This window comes from Nothobranchius furzeri, chromosome 1 (assembly GCF_043380555.1).
Source record: "Nothobranchius furzeri strain GRZ-AD chromosome 1, NfurGRZ-RIMD1, whole genome shotgun sequence".
Classification (NCBI taxonomy): Eukaryota; Metazoa; Chordata; class Actinopteri; order Cyprinodontiformes; family Nothobranchiidae; genus Nothobranchius; species Nothobranchius furzeri.
In genome coordinates this window covers 86,268,130-86,285,562 of record NC_091741.1, presented here as the reverse complement: position 1 = coordinate 86,285,562, position 17,433 = coordinate 86,268,130, and the positions used below count along the sequence as shown (strand labels likewise).

Below are 17,433 nucleotides of genomic sequence, written 5' to 3'. Positions count from 1 at the left end.
GTCCAGAACCTGCTGAAGAAGCACCAGGCTCTGCAGGCTGAGATCACAGGTCATGAACCTCGCATCAAGGCTGTCACCCAGAAAGGAGAGACCATAGTGGAGGAAGGTAGAGCAGGTCTGGTCCTGACATGTTTCTGAGGTGTCTGCAGGTTCTGGCTCACTTTGTTTGGGTCCAGGTCACTTCGCTGGTGAGGAAGTGAAGACTAAACTGTGGGAGCTTCATGGACGTTGGGACAAGCAAACATCTCCACACCTGCTTTGTGTTTGTGTGACTTTAGGTTGTTTTACTTGAACTCGCGTCTTTAGCTGAATGAGGATGGAGAGACGGGTCGGACCTGGAGCAGGTCGAGGTCTTGCAGAAGAAGTTTGACGACTTCCAGAAGGTCGGACTTTTCCTCCTCTCCGTCTTCCAGCAGCAGCTGTCAGATCAGCTCAGGTGATAATCAGCAGGTGCTTTTGTCCTGCAGGACCTGAAGGCCAACGAGTCCCGCCTGAGGGACATCAACAAGGTGGCATCTGAACTGGAGTCAGAAGGTCTGATGGCTGAGGAGGCTCCTATGGTTCAGGCTCAGGTGAGCGTCACCTGTCTGCAGCAGCCGGTCCCTCTCACTTCCTGGTTTGTTAACTCTGCTCGTTTCTGTTTGTAGCAACAAGAACATCTGGGATCTGCTCCTGGAAAGGTGCGTGTTGTCCTCCGCCTCCACCAGAACCAGACGTGGTGTTTTTGTTACCACTCATTTGTTTGTTTACAGGATGAAGCCGACTCTAATCCCGGCTTTCCACAGGAGTCGTCAGCAGCACGTTACTGCAGCAGCACGTCATAGCTGCTGATAGGAACTGCTGTGGTCAACAGAACCTTTTCCACTGGAGCCGTCAGCAACCGTCAGCAGCGCGAGTCGGCCGCGTCTCAGGAGCAGCATGTCGCGGCCTTTACGCGCCGGTTCTATTTTCTACGTGCGACGCCTCTGAAACGGGTCAAGTTCGACATTTTTGGGGAAGGAAAAACAGGAAATCGGATGCGGAAATTGACAGAAGCTACCGAGATTTTCAGAATAAAGAACGTACTGCCTTCCGGTTGCTTTACTTTAAAAAAAGGTTACTAACTGCGGCCCCGTGAGAAGTTATCACCTAGCTAGCGGTCCCCTTTGTTTTTCAGGTCCGTATTGGCGATTATAAAACGGACAGAACATAAAACAAACCATGTTGTAGTTTTCTCCTGCTTGTTGTTGTGTTAACTGACGAAGTCACTCGTGTGACTTCGTGCTCGGTCGGTGACAGCTGCTCCCCTGCTGCTTCGCGTCTCGTGGGAAGGGCCAAGCAGCAGCTTACGCGAGCAAGACGTGCTGCTGCAGTAACGTGCTGCTGACGGCTCCCGTGGAAACCCGGGGCAAGACGGCGTCACCCTAGAAGGTGAGTTCATTCAGCTGATCAGAGGTCACCTCTGATGGCCGCAGTCACGGCCGACCGTGCTGACATCACACAGGAATTCAGGTGACCCGGCAGGCACCAGGTGCTGGTGAAAGTGGGGACGTGTCAGCTGGTTGCCATGGCTACAGTTATCTTTATGCATCTGTATGACTGCTGACTGGTGTGTGTTTCCTGTGACCTTTGACCTCAGACCGTACGGTTGGGCGTTCAGACGACGGCTAATTTTAATTCCATCAAGGTAAGAGGAAGCTCTTCCCTTCCTGTCTGAGCGATCCGTCTCCAGGTTTCCTCGTCCGGCGTCCAGCCTGCTGGCGTCCACCTTCATCTCACTGGGTTTGGTTTCTCTCCAGGAGCTGAACAACCGCTGGCGCTCGCTGCAACAGCTGGCTGAAGACTGGAGCAACATGCTGGGCAGCGTCCATGAGGTGCAGCGCTTCCACATGTACCCCGCACACTTATGCGCCGCTTACGGGTCAGTAGAGTTTGGACCCACACTCAGACGGAGTTCTGATGTCTTCTCAGAGACGCTGATGAGACCAAAGAGTGGATCGAGGAGAAGAACCAGGCCCTGAACACAGACAACTACGGCCACCACCTGGCCAGCGTTCAGGCTCTGCAGCGTGAACATGAAGGCTTTGAGCGTGACCTGGCAGCTCTGGGTGATAAGGTCCGCTTCCTGATAGGTACCAGGACCCGGGTTGTCTCTGGAGACACGTTCTTCATGGTTCTGGTGACTCCACCCCAGCCGTTCCTGGTCAGCAATCAGCGGGGTGCTTTCCTATTTAAGGTGGATGGAGGACACAATTTGACGCCAGAAGATTGCCTCAGTTTTGGTAGTAACCAGCCACTCGTGTTACCTCTAGTGTTCCTAGGATAAATGTTATTTCGTAGTGTTTTTGCTCTTATATTGGATTTACCATTCTTCAGGATTCCTGTCGACCTCATTGGATACTGACCTCTACTCCAGGATTTGGATATTCAACACACGGACCTTATCACCACCCTCCATAACCCACCTCTCATCTCACCCAGTGCCCCATCCACCAGGACGCCCCGCTTCTCTCCACCTCTGCTCCCTCTCCTGCGCTTCCCCTGGCTCTCTACCTCTCCCTCCTCCAGCCAACCCATACACCCACCACAGTAAGTCTGCTGAACACCTCTGCCTGCCTACAATGGATTTTGAAACCAGAACCTAAGCTCACCTGTGTTCTCCCTCCTCCAGACGCTGAGCTGTTGTTGCAGTTCCAACCACAGACTTATCTGTGCACCTTAAGTTCCTCCTTATAAATAAATCATTTTTTCCATCAGTTTTTGGTCAGTGTTGTATTCTGCATGTCTTGGGTTAAGTACCTTCCTCCAAACATGACACTCCTCTTCAAAGAGCAAATCTGTTCAGCACATTCTGACAGACAGACCACCATTCTTCTGTCATGATGCTGTACAGGACATTTTTAGAGTTTTTCTTTTTAAAGATAAATAGGATTACATTTAAAGAGCAATACTTGCACATTATCATTTTCCCACACTTCTGTATAACTGTATTTTGTTGTTTTTTAATAAAGAATGACAAATTATTTAAGTTTGGTTTTTGTTGCACACAAATATATATCTGTAAAAAATATCTAAAAAGCTAATGTTTACATAAGTTTGATTGGGTTTTGCAATACGGCACTATTTTAGTAAGATTTTTAAACCAAGTAAAGTTGGTAAAGAACACATTTCTATTGTCTGCTAAGAAACTGTTGGGATTTAAAATGGGCCTGTTGTACAAATAACTTGTAAATGATTATTCCTCACTTTTGTCTTAACCAAAGAAATTCCAGTAATTGAGCAAAAACATTTATTTTTAACACTACAGTTTATAAAACAGGGCGCAAAGTGTCGGCACATGTATTTTTGTCGATGGTCCACCCCAACCGAACCAGGAGACACAGACGTCAGGGAGGCCAAGGTTGTCTCCGGTCTCTGCAGCTCTCTGGGCACCACGCCTCACTCAGCTGTCTCCAATGATCCAAATGGCTATGGAGAAAAAATAACAGGTTTGTCATAATTGTTTAAAGTACAAAACCATACATGAAGTGGTGAGACAGGTATGTGGAACTTACACTTGCTGCTTTGTGTAGCTGATGTTGGAGACACACAGGCTGCCATGGTGACATTTAAACAGATCTAAGAAAAAAATAAAAATTAAAATTAAAAACTCCCAGACCTCATGTCATATTTACTAATCAGCTATGGCTGATTTATTGTTTGGATCACAGTGAGTTACACTAATTCTAATATATTTTTATTTCTATTATACATAGATACATACTTTTTAACTTATTTTCACATGACTGTTATCAGGCTCTCTTGTTCCGGTTCTGATGATAATTCCGTGTCTTCCAGTAAGTTATCTTGTGCTTACTTCATCTGTAGAATGTCTCTTTACTTTTGGTAAATTGTACTGAGTCCAGAATAAAGACTAGTTGGCTGTACAAGATACAAACAAGTATCACATTTTGGAAATATATGAAATGTATTTAGGCTGCATATTTAGCTCGAATACTAATAACTGCCATATTTTCCGGACTATAACTCGCACTCTTTTACATATTCTGGCTGGTCCTGCTACTTATACTCCGGAGCGACTCATATAACAAAATATGTAGGCTACACCGCGCTGCTGCGGGCCGACTCCGACCCGCCCAAGAATGAGTTCCCCTGTCCCGCTGGAAGGGTTTCAAACACCGCCAGCATCTGTTAGAGCCTGTGGCGGGGTGCTAAGGGCCGGCTCCAGCCCAGGAATGAGCTCTCCTCGCCGGCCGGGAGGGTTTGAAACACTGCCATCCTCTCCTCTGCTGGCTGTTGTTCATTCTGTTATGGTTACCGGTGCTTGTGTTGCAATGTGAAACGCTTGGTCTCAGATTTTGTAAGAAAGATAATAAAATGTCCCCCCAAAATACGACTTAAATATATTTTCTCTTCTTCATTATACATTTAATGGCTGGTGCGACTCAGGAGCGATAGCCCGGAAGATACGGTACTGAAAACTTGCTCACAGCAAAATGTTTTCATTATGGAAATAAATTATAAACTTACCGATTTAAAACTTTTTTAATCCAGGTACTTGTCACTAACAGGCGCCGAAAACCTCCACCTAAACTCCGTGTGAGGTTCAGGTCGATGGGCGTTCCAGTTAGCTCCGGTTGGGTTGAAGCTAGGTGGCTACATCCGTTAGCTCGGCTCCCACCTCCGAGTTAGCTTTGGGTTAGCCAGGGTTAGCTTCAGGTTAGCTCGTAGCTAGTTCGCACGGGTGTCGTCACTCGAGCCCAGCCTTACAGCCCCACCCTCAGCTCCTCCACTCTTCCCTTTTATGGAATTGTCTGGGCTGGACGGAACCTGTGACACGGTCAAAATGGCGGTGGTGGCCACCTCCCATTATAGACAAAAAACGTGTTATTGGAGTCTATCGAATCCGTTTGTCCAGTATGTACAGTCTATGGTAAGGACTCCAAAGTGCTTTACACTACAGTGTATCATTCATCCATTCACACACATTCACACACTGATTGTGATGAGCTACGATGTAGCCACAGCTGCCCTGGGGCACACTGACAGAGGCGCCCCACTATTTAATTCAGTCATTTGTTTTTCTCCCAATCAATTACTAATCAAAACCTCATGCTTTATGCAAAACATTAAATGATTTTCAGCATACCAATCTTTACAGAAAACATAAAAGCCCTAAAAAACTGCACATAAAATATATTTTAAAAAAATGAAATTCACTTATCACTTAGAGCAGTAGTTCCCAAACTTTTCAGCCTGACCAACAGATGTTCCTTCGTATTTTTACGTTACTTAGAAATTTGCATTATATTTGGAAAGTTTTTATTTATATATAAATATATAATGCTCTTTTTAAATTTTATATTTTACTTTTTTATGATTATGTGACACACTTTGACTTCCTTATCTAACACATCGGCATCTGCCTCTTTTTACGGCTTTTTTTTTTACATTGTCGCTACATCTGTCACGTTAGCGGTGTTTTACCATCATTTCTACATCTATCACGTCCCAGAGAAGGTTAAACCAACATCAAACCCAACGTTTGGAGCTTGTAAACTCCACACACCTCTTGCTGTCTGTGTCACACCCTGCCCTGTCTCCCCATTCTGTTCAGTCTTGTGTCTCTGTTAATTGCTCCCTCCTGCCTCTCGTTTTAAAATCACCCAAGCTCCCAGCCCTCATGTACTTAAACCCTCTCAGTTCTGTGTGTTTTGTTGGTTTATTGTTTCCATGTCCTGCGTGCGTTCATCATTAAAGACTTTTTACATGTTCCAGTTTGTCTGCCTGCCTGCTTCCTCCCCAGCATTTGGATCCTCACCTCCGCTTCATTCACCAGCACTCGTGACAGTCTGATGGTGCAGCATCTTCCCAGTTGGATGAGTGAATTTCTTCATCAGAGTCAATATTCTGCTTCATAATCAGAGTCAGTCATGACCAGACAAAGTGATCAGTCAACAAAGACCAGACCTGCCGGCAATTATATGTTTTATCTAATATTTGCGCTCTTCATGTTGCGCGCATCCCCTCCTCTCCCCGACTGGGAGCCTCTTGGTGGGAGGCATTTTTCAAACTCTAAAAACTCCCAAACTTTGCTCAGCCTGAAGGTTCCACATCTCCACTATCTTCTGATGTAAAGCAATAACTTCATGAGGGATCATATTTGTAGATGAGACTTGTGAAAGTCAGCAATGAGGCTTTGGCGCTTCTAACGAGTAAGTACCAACACTGACAACAATGTACTGAAACTAGAACCAACATGCATAAACAGAAAGATCGGTCCCGCCTACTTACACTGTTGGTCTTTTTTAAATACGCAGTAATCGTTGCTTGCCTTTTTCGCTTCATCCTGCATCCTAGCAGCAACCACTTTGGCACCACTGGAGTCAGTGTTTGTTTACGTCATGCTGCATTCAATGTAATTGGAAAAAGGAGCTTCAAGCGCTTAACCTCCGATTTTGTTTTCTTTCTGGCCTTAGTTGGGGGGGGGACGGATCATGGTCGATCTGAATCTGGGGGGACAGATCCCCCCCCCCCCCCCCCCCCCGTCCCCCACCCTATCTGCGCGCCTGCTAGGATCACTGCTGCTGAAGTGCATATGAGCTCACTGGTTTCAGTGATGGTGGTTGTAGGAATCGATCTCAATGCTGCATTTACGTCTTCAAGGATTTCTGATGGAACTTCACCCAGCTGTAGTTGGCATTGCGGTTATCCAATCTCTGTTATGTCCTGGCTGCCCCTTGCCATAGCATGCATGATCTAACAGTAGTTGCCATGTATGAAAGTTGGAACACTGAGCTACTAGTTGTTTGGCTGTTAGTGTTGAGTGCGGGTTTTGAAGTAACTATTCTGACATTCTCTGCATGTAACCCCTCTAACTAGAGTTACTGGAGTAGTAGCATTCCAACAGTTCCAAGTTCTCACATCTCACCCATTTCAGTCTTGTTCTAGTAGCCTACTTATCATCAGGGTGTGCTGGTTCCCCAGCACCTGACACAGACCTTGTTTGGCCAGGCGGCATCTGAGCAGGCATCTCATTCATTTCAGCTGCTCTCATCATGGTATGAGGTAGGCGAATAGCCCAAGGGCCCACAGTGGATGTTGGTATCTTTTGCCCCAACCCATTTTTAAACCTAGCATTCTAAAAGGCCAAGTTTTTCATCAAAATGACCAGAAGTTAACTTTTAACTCTATGGCCAACTCCTTCATACGGGTCAATCTGACACCGTGATGCTGATATGAAGAGATGAAATTGAGCCAATATTCTTAACACATCCTGCGTGCATCATGAGTCCTCAAGGCTGCAAGATGCAGGACTTCTTATCTTCTACTCTCTGAATGAAGGTTATCTTCCCTAAATGACTTCAAAACTTCATATAAATATATTTTGTTGATTGAACAGTATGCTTAAATTCGAAGTGTTTGATTATACATTACATTTGGAGTTAAAATGAATAGTTTTTCTGTAAGGATTTATTTAACATCTTAAACTACACCAGAGCAGTAATTGTTGAATTAATAATTAATCTATACGTATGAACACATTACAGTTTTTTACAGACGTTAGGACCCATTTCTCAATACTTAGGTCACATTTGCCAAACTCTACATACAGTGTGCACAACAGAAGTCTATGTGGGCCAAACTGAGGATCAATTATCATTGCTTTGGCACAAAATGCATTGAGTGACTACATCTCTCAAATGTCATGAAGTCTCTTCTCACTCAGACACAACAACTGCCAAAAATCATTGTACTAGCAGGACATGTTGCACTTGCTTACATACTGTTCACAAAACTGTAAAACTTGTGTTCAAAACAATAACATACTGCAAAACTGAATATGACAGCAAAATCCAACAGCAATATGCTATTGAAACATAAATGCAGTTTAACCAGCCACAGCTGACTCCAATTGTAGATGAACAGCTGCACAGGTGTTACACTTTCAATGTCATTATAAAAGTATTCAACTGCTGAATAGGTTTGTGTTGTGATGTAAACATGGACCCAGCCAGAAATGGAGTCACTTTTCCTCCCACCTTACTCTCCATTACTCAACCCCATAGAGGAATTCTTTGCCTCATGGCGGTGGAAGGTGTTCGACCATCATCCACATGATCAAATGTCCCTTCTGGATGCAATGTATGCTGATGCCTGGACATATCAGCAGTAGGTTGCCAGGGCATGCCAGAAGATTCTTTCCTAGGTGTATTGCACTAGATGACATAAGATGTGATGTGGATGAGAACATGTGGCCAAATGGAGAAGACCGAGTAGATTAGCATATTGAATCTGTATCAGTGGATGTTGTGTTTACAAAGTCTTGTGTTTTGGAAGTACTTATAAATGAACAACATGAAATATTGACTCATTCTGCATCATGTCTGATTCATTCCAGTAACATCTATTGGAAGTATGAACAGAGATGTTTCCTTGTTTTACACAAGAACATGTAATGCTACATGTTGTTTGTGTGTTTTAGGTCTTTGTTTTGTGGGTGACAAAGTGTGTTTGTCGGCTGTCAACCCTTGCTAGTGTTCTGGAGGAATGTGTTTATTTGAGACCTGAATGAAGTGTTTTGGTGGTTGTAGCACATTTTGAATGTGAAATGAACTGTTTTGCCAAGCTGAAACTCAGTTAGGAGAACTGTGTGAAGTGTCTAGCAAAAGTGACATCAGTATTGAGAAGGTCCTAACATCTGTAAAAAAAAACCCGGTAAAATCATTATTATTAATGTTTAACATTTCCACTTCACACTAAGTAACCTCTAAGTATCTGAGGGAAAGAGGGATCTTCTGAGGTATTTTGGCAATGTCCTTTAAACTTGTCAAATTATTATTTGTCTAAATTTGTCAACAACTGTTATAGGGATCACTTCCTGATCCAGTCAGTTCTTCGCCAGCTTCTTGTCTCGGCCAATCAGGTGAGCAAGCATTTGTAACCATCCTCTCTTTTGATTCAAACTCAAAGCCACTCTGCAACACTTGCGAGTAATATCAGACAGTACAGCTCCTCAGATGTGGAATGTCTAACTTGCAGACCCTGGTCTCATCTCATGGCCAGTGATGTCTGAACTCAAAGGGAGCTGCGACTCTTTGAGATTCCTGTTGCCACGACGTCCGGTGAACTCACCACTTGGGCTGCCTCTCCTCCAGACCGCCTAGAGCGACTGTCACACAACGGTATCGTAGACGCTGCACGATAGTATCAGATGGTTTTCTGAATAATCCATAGTTCATAAAACTATACAGTCAAACAGATTTTACAACAGAGACATCACAAGATCTCTCAGATACTTAACATAGTTTTGCTAAAAACATCTAGCTTCCATTCCATAATTTCATTCATTATCTGTCATCCTGTACAACCATCATTTCATTCATAATTTGTCATGTATAATCACTAGTTTGGAAAAATAGAATTTAATTCATTTTTTATATACTACATCCTTGACTCTGTCTGAATTAATATGAAGTGTGTGTTCCGTGAATAGTCAAAGAACCTAAGGTGGTATTAAGTCAAATATTGAAAGACCAATCAGATTGATATCACTTATTTATACGGAACATCACATCTTATTGATCATTTAATTTAATAAATGTAGCTAATCCTCACCACTACACCTGCTTGTAAGTCTGGTGCTTACCTACACTGTAAGAAATTGCTGTAAAAATATGGGCTATTTTGAACTGTAGTATACTGTTTTCTATTAATACAGTTTAATACTGTCAATTCTGATGTATTTGAGAAACAAAATATTAACGGCAAGCTTCTGTAATCTCTTACGGTACAAAGCCGTATTTTCTGCTCTTTTCCATTAAGCTACCATAATCTTACGGTGTAATAATATAGTATTTATTTTCTTTAAGTTGATCATGTGTTCATTCAGTTAGACATCTGAGCAAAATTAGAAAATAAATGGGAATTAAATGGGAGGTGTGTGAGCATGCGCTGACGGCTGATCACCGGATACACGGCAGCGTTTGAAGCTGATGGCAGCTCGTTAACAAACATTCACAAACAATTAAGACACATTTTCGCCTAATTTATTTACTGACAACGCAAAAAATAATCTGGTAAGTATAACTCACTCAATCTGGAGGTAAGTGAAGAAAATTCAGAAAGTTTACTAAATTATATTGACGAAGTTTTTGAGTTATTCGTCATGGGTCCGAAGAAATCAGCAGCTGAGGCTGAAACACCTGCTGGGACAAAGAGGAGCCGTCCTCAGGACTCGCCTGAGGCCTCATCTCCCCGTAAGGACATATTAGAATTATTAGATTCTATTGATAAACGGCTTCTAGGATTTGAGGGGCGACTTCATCTGCTCGAGGTTCTTCACCAGGAGTTTCAGAACCTCCGAACATCTCTGGAGTTCAGTCAGGAGCAGGTTGAACGGCTCGCTACTGAGAACGCGTCTCTGCGGGAGTCCGTTTCTTCCCTGGAAGAGGGAATGACGCGGATCACCCAGGACAACAAGACTCTGAAGGAGACGGTTTTGGACCTTCAGGCCCGCAGCATGAGGGATAATCTGGTGTTCGCAGGTCTGCCGGAGCAGACGGGAGGGGCGGAGAACTGCGAACATACAATCAAGAACTTTCTCCAGACAGAAATGAAGATTCCAGAAGAAACGATAAAAAGCATCACATTTCACCGGGTACATTGCCTTGGAGGTAAAAGAGGGAACAGCAGAAGACCTCGTCCCATCGTGGCTAAATTTGAACATTTTAAGCAGAAGGATCTTGTTAAAAGTCACGGAAGAGAGCTCAAAGGAAAAGATTTCAGCGTGAATGATCAGTTCCCGAAGGAGATTCTGGATCGACGCCAGGTTCTCTTTCCGCTGCGTAAAAAGTTTATCCAGGATGGGAAAAGAGCTGTCATCTCGGTGGATAAGCTTTATGTGGACAATAAACTTTACAAGGAGCAAGGAGTGACTGACTGGCTGTATCAGCCCAACATCAGGTCAGACATTTATTATTCTTATCAGGATTCACTGGGTTTGATCAGGTCAGGATTAAACAGCTGCTAAATCTGTTTTCTAGATGATAAGATCACCTGTTCTTCACCACTTCACACCCCATCACCCCTTCTTTTTAGTTCTTTCTTCTTTTCTAACCTGTATCTGTACTTTCCCTTCCTCTTTACTTGGTTCTGTTCCTTTACACCTGTATGGCACAACCACACAACTTTCCAACACTGCGTCAGACTCGACACACACACACACACACACACACACACACACAGCACACACATACAGCACACACACACATGCACGTACACACGTACACACACATGCGCGCACACACACACACACACACACACACACACACACACACACACACACACACACACACACACACACACACACACACACACACATATTAAATTCATAGCACAATATCATAATTTATGCGTCAAATAATACAACCACAAACACTGTTGGACCTTTATTATTATTATTATTTACTTTTTTTGTTATTTATTAACATACTATTTATACATTTATATACTTATTCCATCCTATTCACATGAAGGCGTCATATTTTAGCTACTCACACACACATCTATGGGTGCACTAAGGTTTGTCTCATGGAACGTACATGGGACTGGCTCTAGAGAGAAAAGATAAAAAAATTTTGATCAGTTAAAGAGAGTGCAAGCAGACGTAATATTGTTACAAGAGACTCATAGATCTGCCACATCCGCAGATGAACTTAAAACACCTGGGTTTCCAAGCATGTTCTCTGCCTGCTATAACTCTAGGCAAAGAGGTGTAGCTATTTTAATACACAAAAACATCAATTTCACAGTATTGGACAGAGTTTCTGATCCAGAGGGTAGATTTATAATGTTAAAATTATCTGTACAGAACCAACGCTTATGTATCGTCAGCATATACTGTCCAAATATTGATGACCCTCCATTCTTTCATAATTTTTTCTCTGTACTCTCCGAACACTTGGACTGTCCACTTATACTTGGAGGTGATTTTAATTTTTGGATGAATTCCTTAACAGACAGGCTCAGTACAGCTGGGACTCAGCGCAATTGGCAATCCACTAACATAGTTAAACAGTACATGAGTGATTATGGGCTTTGTGATGCATGGCGATCTCTTCATCCTAACCGTAGAGAGTATACTTTTTTTTCGCACGTCCATCACTCACTCACGTTTGGATTATCTTCTAGTCAGCAGCTCATTGTTGGCTGACATTTCAGACACTGAGATATACCCCATAGTTGTCAGCGACCATGCTCCGGTTTCTTTAACTCTGGTAAATAAGAAGACAATCCCACCAAGCAAAAACTGGAGGTTTAATACATCACTGCTTAAAGACGAAGGTTTTATAGATTTTTTAAAAAAGGAGTGGGCTTTATATTTAGAACATAATGACCTGCCTGGAACATCAGCACCTATTCTTTGGGAGGCAGGAAAGGCAGTGATGAGAGGTAAAATAATCTCTTTCTCATCACATAGGAAAAAAACAGAAAACAAACGTATTCAGGAGTTAGAGGAAATCATCAAGTCTTTAGAGGCATCCACAGAAGAAGAGTTAATAAGCAAATTACATAAAGCTAAATTAGAACTTCATGGAATTATTGACAAAAAGACACAATTTTTAGCACAAAGACTACGAATAGAAAACTTTGAACATAGTAATAAATCAGGTAAATTCTTAGCTAGCCAATTAAAAATAAATAAAGAGAAAACTACCATATCTGCTGTTAAAGACTCAACTGGGAATATAGTTAATGACCCTGAAAGAATAAACAACACCTTCAGAGACTTTTACCAAACTTTGTACTCACCACAGATAAACCCATCAGATAATGAGATCAATGAGTTCCTTGACAGGATAACACTTCCTGAATTATCAGACAGCCAAGTTACAGTCCTGGACTCGCCACTAACATCAGCAGAGCTCCAGGAAGCCCTTAAATCCATGACTAATAGGAAAGCTCCAGGTCCAGACGGGTTCCCAGTAGAATTCTACAAAGAATTCTGGATCATTCTGGCTCCAACATTTTTCAGAATGGTGAGGGAAATCGAAGAGAGCGGCAGATTACAGCCAAACATGAATTCAGCCAATATTAGTCTCTTGTTAAAACCAGGCAAAGACCCAGCATTTCCAACCAGCTATCGCCCAATTTCTCTTATTAATGTTGATCTCAAAATAATTTGTAAAGCCCTGGCCTAAAGATTAGAGAAGGTAACCCCCTTCATAATACACCCTGACCAAACTGGTTTCATTAAAGGTAAACAGTCATCCACAAACTCACGTAGATTACTTAATTTTATAGATTTCTCTTACAGTAGAAACATAGAAACTAGTATATTATCTCTAGATGCAGAAAAAGCTTTTGATAGAGTTAACTGGAAGTTCTTATTTGCAACTTTACATAAATTTGGCTTTGGGAACTTCTTCATAAACTGGCTAGAAACATTATACAGTTCACCAACAGCACGTGTCAGGACGAACGACCAGATATCAGCTAGCTTCTGTCTTCAGAGGGGGACCAGGCAGGGATGCCCACTCTCCCCCTCACTTTTTGCTATCTTTATCGAACCACTAGCAGCAGCAATTAGGCAAACAACAGATATTAAAGGGATAAAGTGTAAAAAAAATAGAACATAAGATCAGTCTTTATGCAGATGATGTTTTACTCTTTCTCCAGAATTCTCAATCCTCTCTCTCCCAAGCAATAGAACTGATAAACTCTTTTTCAAGAGTTTCAGATTACTCAATAAACTGGTTAAAATCCACAGTTCTACCAATTAATTTCTCATTTGTCAATTTGCTTAATACACAATTGGAGTCAGGGAATATCACATACCTGGGAATTAAAATATCTCCCAAGGTAGCAGATCTAACCAAACTAAACTACATCCCACTTTTAAGGAAAGTGGAAGATGATCTTGCAAGATGGAAATCCTTACCAATATCACTCATGGGGAGAGTGGCTACAATTAAAATGATGGTCTTACACAGAATAAATTACTTATTCTCGATGATCCCAAACAAACCACCAGCTGACTGGTTTAAATCTCTGGACTCCTCAATTACTAAATTCCTTTGGCAGGATAAACCTCCACGAATTAGCTTAAAAACGCTTCAGAAGACCAAAGACAGAGGAGGACTGGATTTACCCAACTTTTATTATTATTTCTTAGCCAACAGGCTGCAATATATACCAAGATGGTTGCAAGATAACCCATTAGACGAGTCCTGGTTAGATATAGAACAGACACTTTGCAATACGAAAGAGCTTTCAAACTTACCATTTATTAGCTCAAGCATAAGAAAACATGAAAGCTTCAAAAGTATTAGTATCAGCACTTCTCTGACAGCATGGTGGGAGTATCTTAAAATGACAGAGTCTTCACTAGTACCATGCAGACGCACACCTATCTGGAACAATCCTGACATTTTGCAAAACAACAAAATGATGAACCTTCCGGACTGGAAAAATAAAGGAATCCTATACCTGGAACACATATATGAAGGATTGGACTTCATCCCATTTAATCAAATAGTCTCCCAATTTGGAATGGATAAGAATAGCTTTTTAGAATATCACCAAATTAAATCTGTAGTCAAACAAAAATTTAAGCTCAATAAAATAGAATTACAAACACCACCAAGGGTATTAGACTTTTATAATCTCAAACCCCCCAAACTACTGTCTAAAGTATATAAGACACTGTCCAAAATAGACGATAAAATTGCAGTCCCTATTGAAAAATGGGAGGTGGATCTATCAGTTAGCTTTGACCAGGACTTCTGGTCCCAAACTTGTTTAAAACCTTTTAAAATGATCAGACACCCCAATTTACAATTAATTCAGTACAAAATTCTACACAGAGTACACTATACAGGTCATCGGATGTTCAAGATGGGGTTTGTGTCGTCTGACACCTGTACACACTGCACAAACAACATTCCTGACAATTACTTTCATGCACTGTGGTCCTGCCCACCTGTCCAGGAATTTTGGGGTAGAGTATGTGAGGATCTGTCAAAATGTCTGAAATGTCATATCCCAACTTCCCCCTCTCTTTGTTTACTGGGGAAGCTGGACGATGTCCCGATTGCAACATCTTTGGTTCACGTGGTTCTGACTGCCATATGCATCGCTAAGAAAACTATCCTCTTGAATTGGAAAAATAGAGAAAGTCTCTGCATTAACCAGTATAGAAATCTTTTGTTAGATCATATTGCACTTGATATAGCCTCTGCTTCCACTTCAGATGAATCTCTCTGGGCTCCTTTGATCGGTTCCATCACATAGCGAGGGTGGGGGCCGTTGATGTTGTCCTGCAGGATGGTGTGGGTGGGGGGGTGTGGGGTCTGAGTTTGGAGTATCCGGATGTTCCCTGGAGGTGGGTTCACTGGGGGTGTCTGGGACTGGGGGGCCATTGCCCCCCTCTGGAGGTGCTTGGGTTGCCTCGGGGGGTGGACTGCTGGCGGTTGTGAGTAGGGCCTCTTGGGGATCTTGGCGGCGGCCATGGGTCACTGCCTGGCGGCTGCAATACCCCTGGGAGGGTCTGGGTGGGGGCCTGGGGGCTCGGGGTTTGGGGGTGGCCGGCCCCGTGTGGGGATCTGGGCGGGGCCTTGGGGGTCGGGTCCTGACATGTATGCTGCCGGGAAGAAGGCAGGGACACCCAGCAGTGCCAGGCCCGGGTTCGGGGGCCTCAGGTAGGCCTTGGCTCCTCTGCCGTTCCATCACAGGGGAGGGGGAGGTCCAGGAGGGGGAGGACCCAACCTTACCTGGATGTCCCATGTCTTATATATTCTGGAAGTTGTGCAAATGCAGGGGTGGGCATAGATATTCTGCTGGGGTGGGGCTGGGTTGGTGCCCTTGGACTCCGTGAGGCTCTGTAATGCTGCTGCTTTGGGCCCTGGCAGGATGGGCTGGGGTCTCCATGCCCTGGGTGGCAGTTTGACAACAGAGGTGCCTATTGGGGCCAGTAGGGGAGCTGGCTCCCTGGAGGGCTAAGGCCAACCAGCCATTCCTCCCCATCCCCGCATATTTCTCTCCTCCTGCTCCCTCACATCATCACACAAACATACACATAGGACCTTGGGGGGTGGGCAAGTCAGGGAGTGTGGGTATGGACCCCATTTCCGCATTCCTGTGGAAACCTGCCCCCCAATTTTATTTGCACCTTATACACTTCCACTGACGACATTCCACACAAACACACACTTAGGGCCTTGGGAGTGAGCACATTCAACGGCATTTGGCAGGGGGATATTTCAGCCTCCTCCCGAGTGCCGGTGCCCACTTCCAATTTTAAACCGCACTTAGACACTGATGGCTGAGGGTGTAAGTGGGGTGGTGCAGTGGCATCAGCTGGCATATGCTGGATGATGCCCGCACTGCCCACTCACCACAGCCATGGAATACACCTCATGATCACACAACACTATATTGGAGCAGGCGGAGGGAGACTAGGGGTCTTAGCCACCTCTGTTGTTGCTAGGCTTCCTGGGGCTGGAGGCTAGGAGGGAGATCTGGCCGTCTGGTTGGGGTCTAGGGTGGTGGGTTGCTGTGCTCAGCGTTGGGCGGGGGAGCCTGCTCATCAGCACCCCAGCAGAAAGGGTCAAACTCTGGTTACCGGTGATGGTTGTACCCAATGTGCAGCAGTACCGGGACCAGAGTGAATAGGGTGTGTATGGGGAGCATGAGTGGGTGTCCGGCGTGCATTTTTGTAAGTCTTGGGTTGTATGTGCATGTGTGAGCATGAGGGAGGGAGCGTGTGACTGTGTTTGTGTATGACTGTATATGTCAGGTGGGGCCTTTGGGTCCTCCCCTCTCCTGGAACTTCTCTTGATGATATAGATCTCTGTCCCCCCTCCCCCTGCCACACCTGGTGTGGAGGCTTGTGCCTTGGTCTGCCTGAGTGTTCGGGGCAACCGGGTCTGGGGGTTTAAGATTTTGGCATCTGCCTGTTAGATCCCGGTGGCTGCCTGGTGGGGTCTGGGTCCCTGGGCTCTGCTGGGTCCCCGGCGGGGGTGGTCGCCCCTGGGTCCCGGGTCGCTGGGTCCCGGGCTCGGCCGGCTAGGGGGCTTGCCGCTGATATCTCCGGGGACTCTGCCGGCTGCTGGTTGTGGCCCCCCGGGGCGATCCTCTGTGCCTCTCGAGGGGGGCGGGGGCCTTCCTGGTTGCAGTCTCCTTGGGGTTCCTGCGTTCTGGGGCAGCGCCTGGATCTCTGGGACTTGGAGCTCCCCCCGTCTCCTGCGCATCTTTGGGGGGCAGATCTGTGGTCCCTCACACTCTCTGTTGGGCGCTCCTATAGAAAAACCTTAAATAAACAAGCGCGTGTACACACACAGGTGCTCACATGGTGCTCTCAAAAGTATGGGCTTGGGCACGTTAAACACAGGTCTTAAGACTATGGTGGGCACTTAATGCGTTGTGATTTATTATCGTGATTCTTCAGTTAAG

At 44.5% G+C, this 17,433-nt stretch overlaps 1 protein-coding gene and 1 long non-coding RNA gene across 2 annotated transcripts; both read left to right on the top strand.

Moving 5' to 3' along the window:
- Window positions 1-101: 101 nt before the first annotated feature.
- Window positions 102-755, top strand: LOC139061552 (uncharacterized). Its single transcript, XR_011521673.1, has 4 exons — window positions 102-188; window positions 279-383; window positions 468-572; window positions 648-755. It is a non-coding gene; the product is annotated as an uncharacterized lncRNA (long non-coding RNA).
- A 398-nt stretch (window positions 756-1,153) lies between these two features.
- On the top strand, window positions 1,154-2,980 carry LOC129162883 (uncharacterized). Its single transcript, XM_070555204.1, has 5 exons — window positions 1,154-1,666; window positions 1,779-1,870; window positions 1,951-2,261; window positions 2,356-2,568; window positions 2,651-2,980. The coding sequence occupies exons 2-5, from the start codon at window positions 1,833-1,835 to the stop codon at window positions 2,713-2,715; spliced, it is 627 nt and encodes a 208-aa protein (XP_070411305.1). The 5' UTR covers window positions 1,154-1,666; window positions 1,779-1,832; the 3' UTR covers window positions 2,716-2,980.
- The last annotated feature ends 14,453 nt before the right edge of the window (window positions 2,981-17,433 follow it).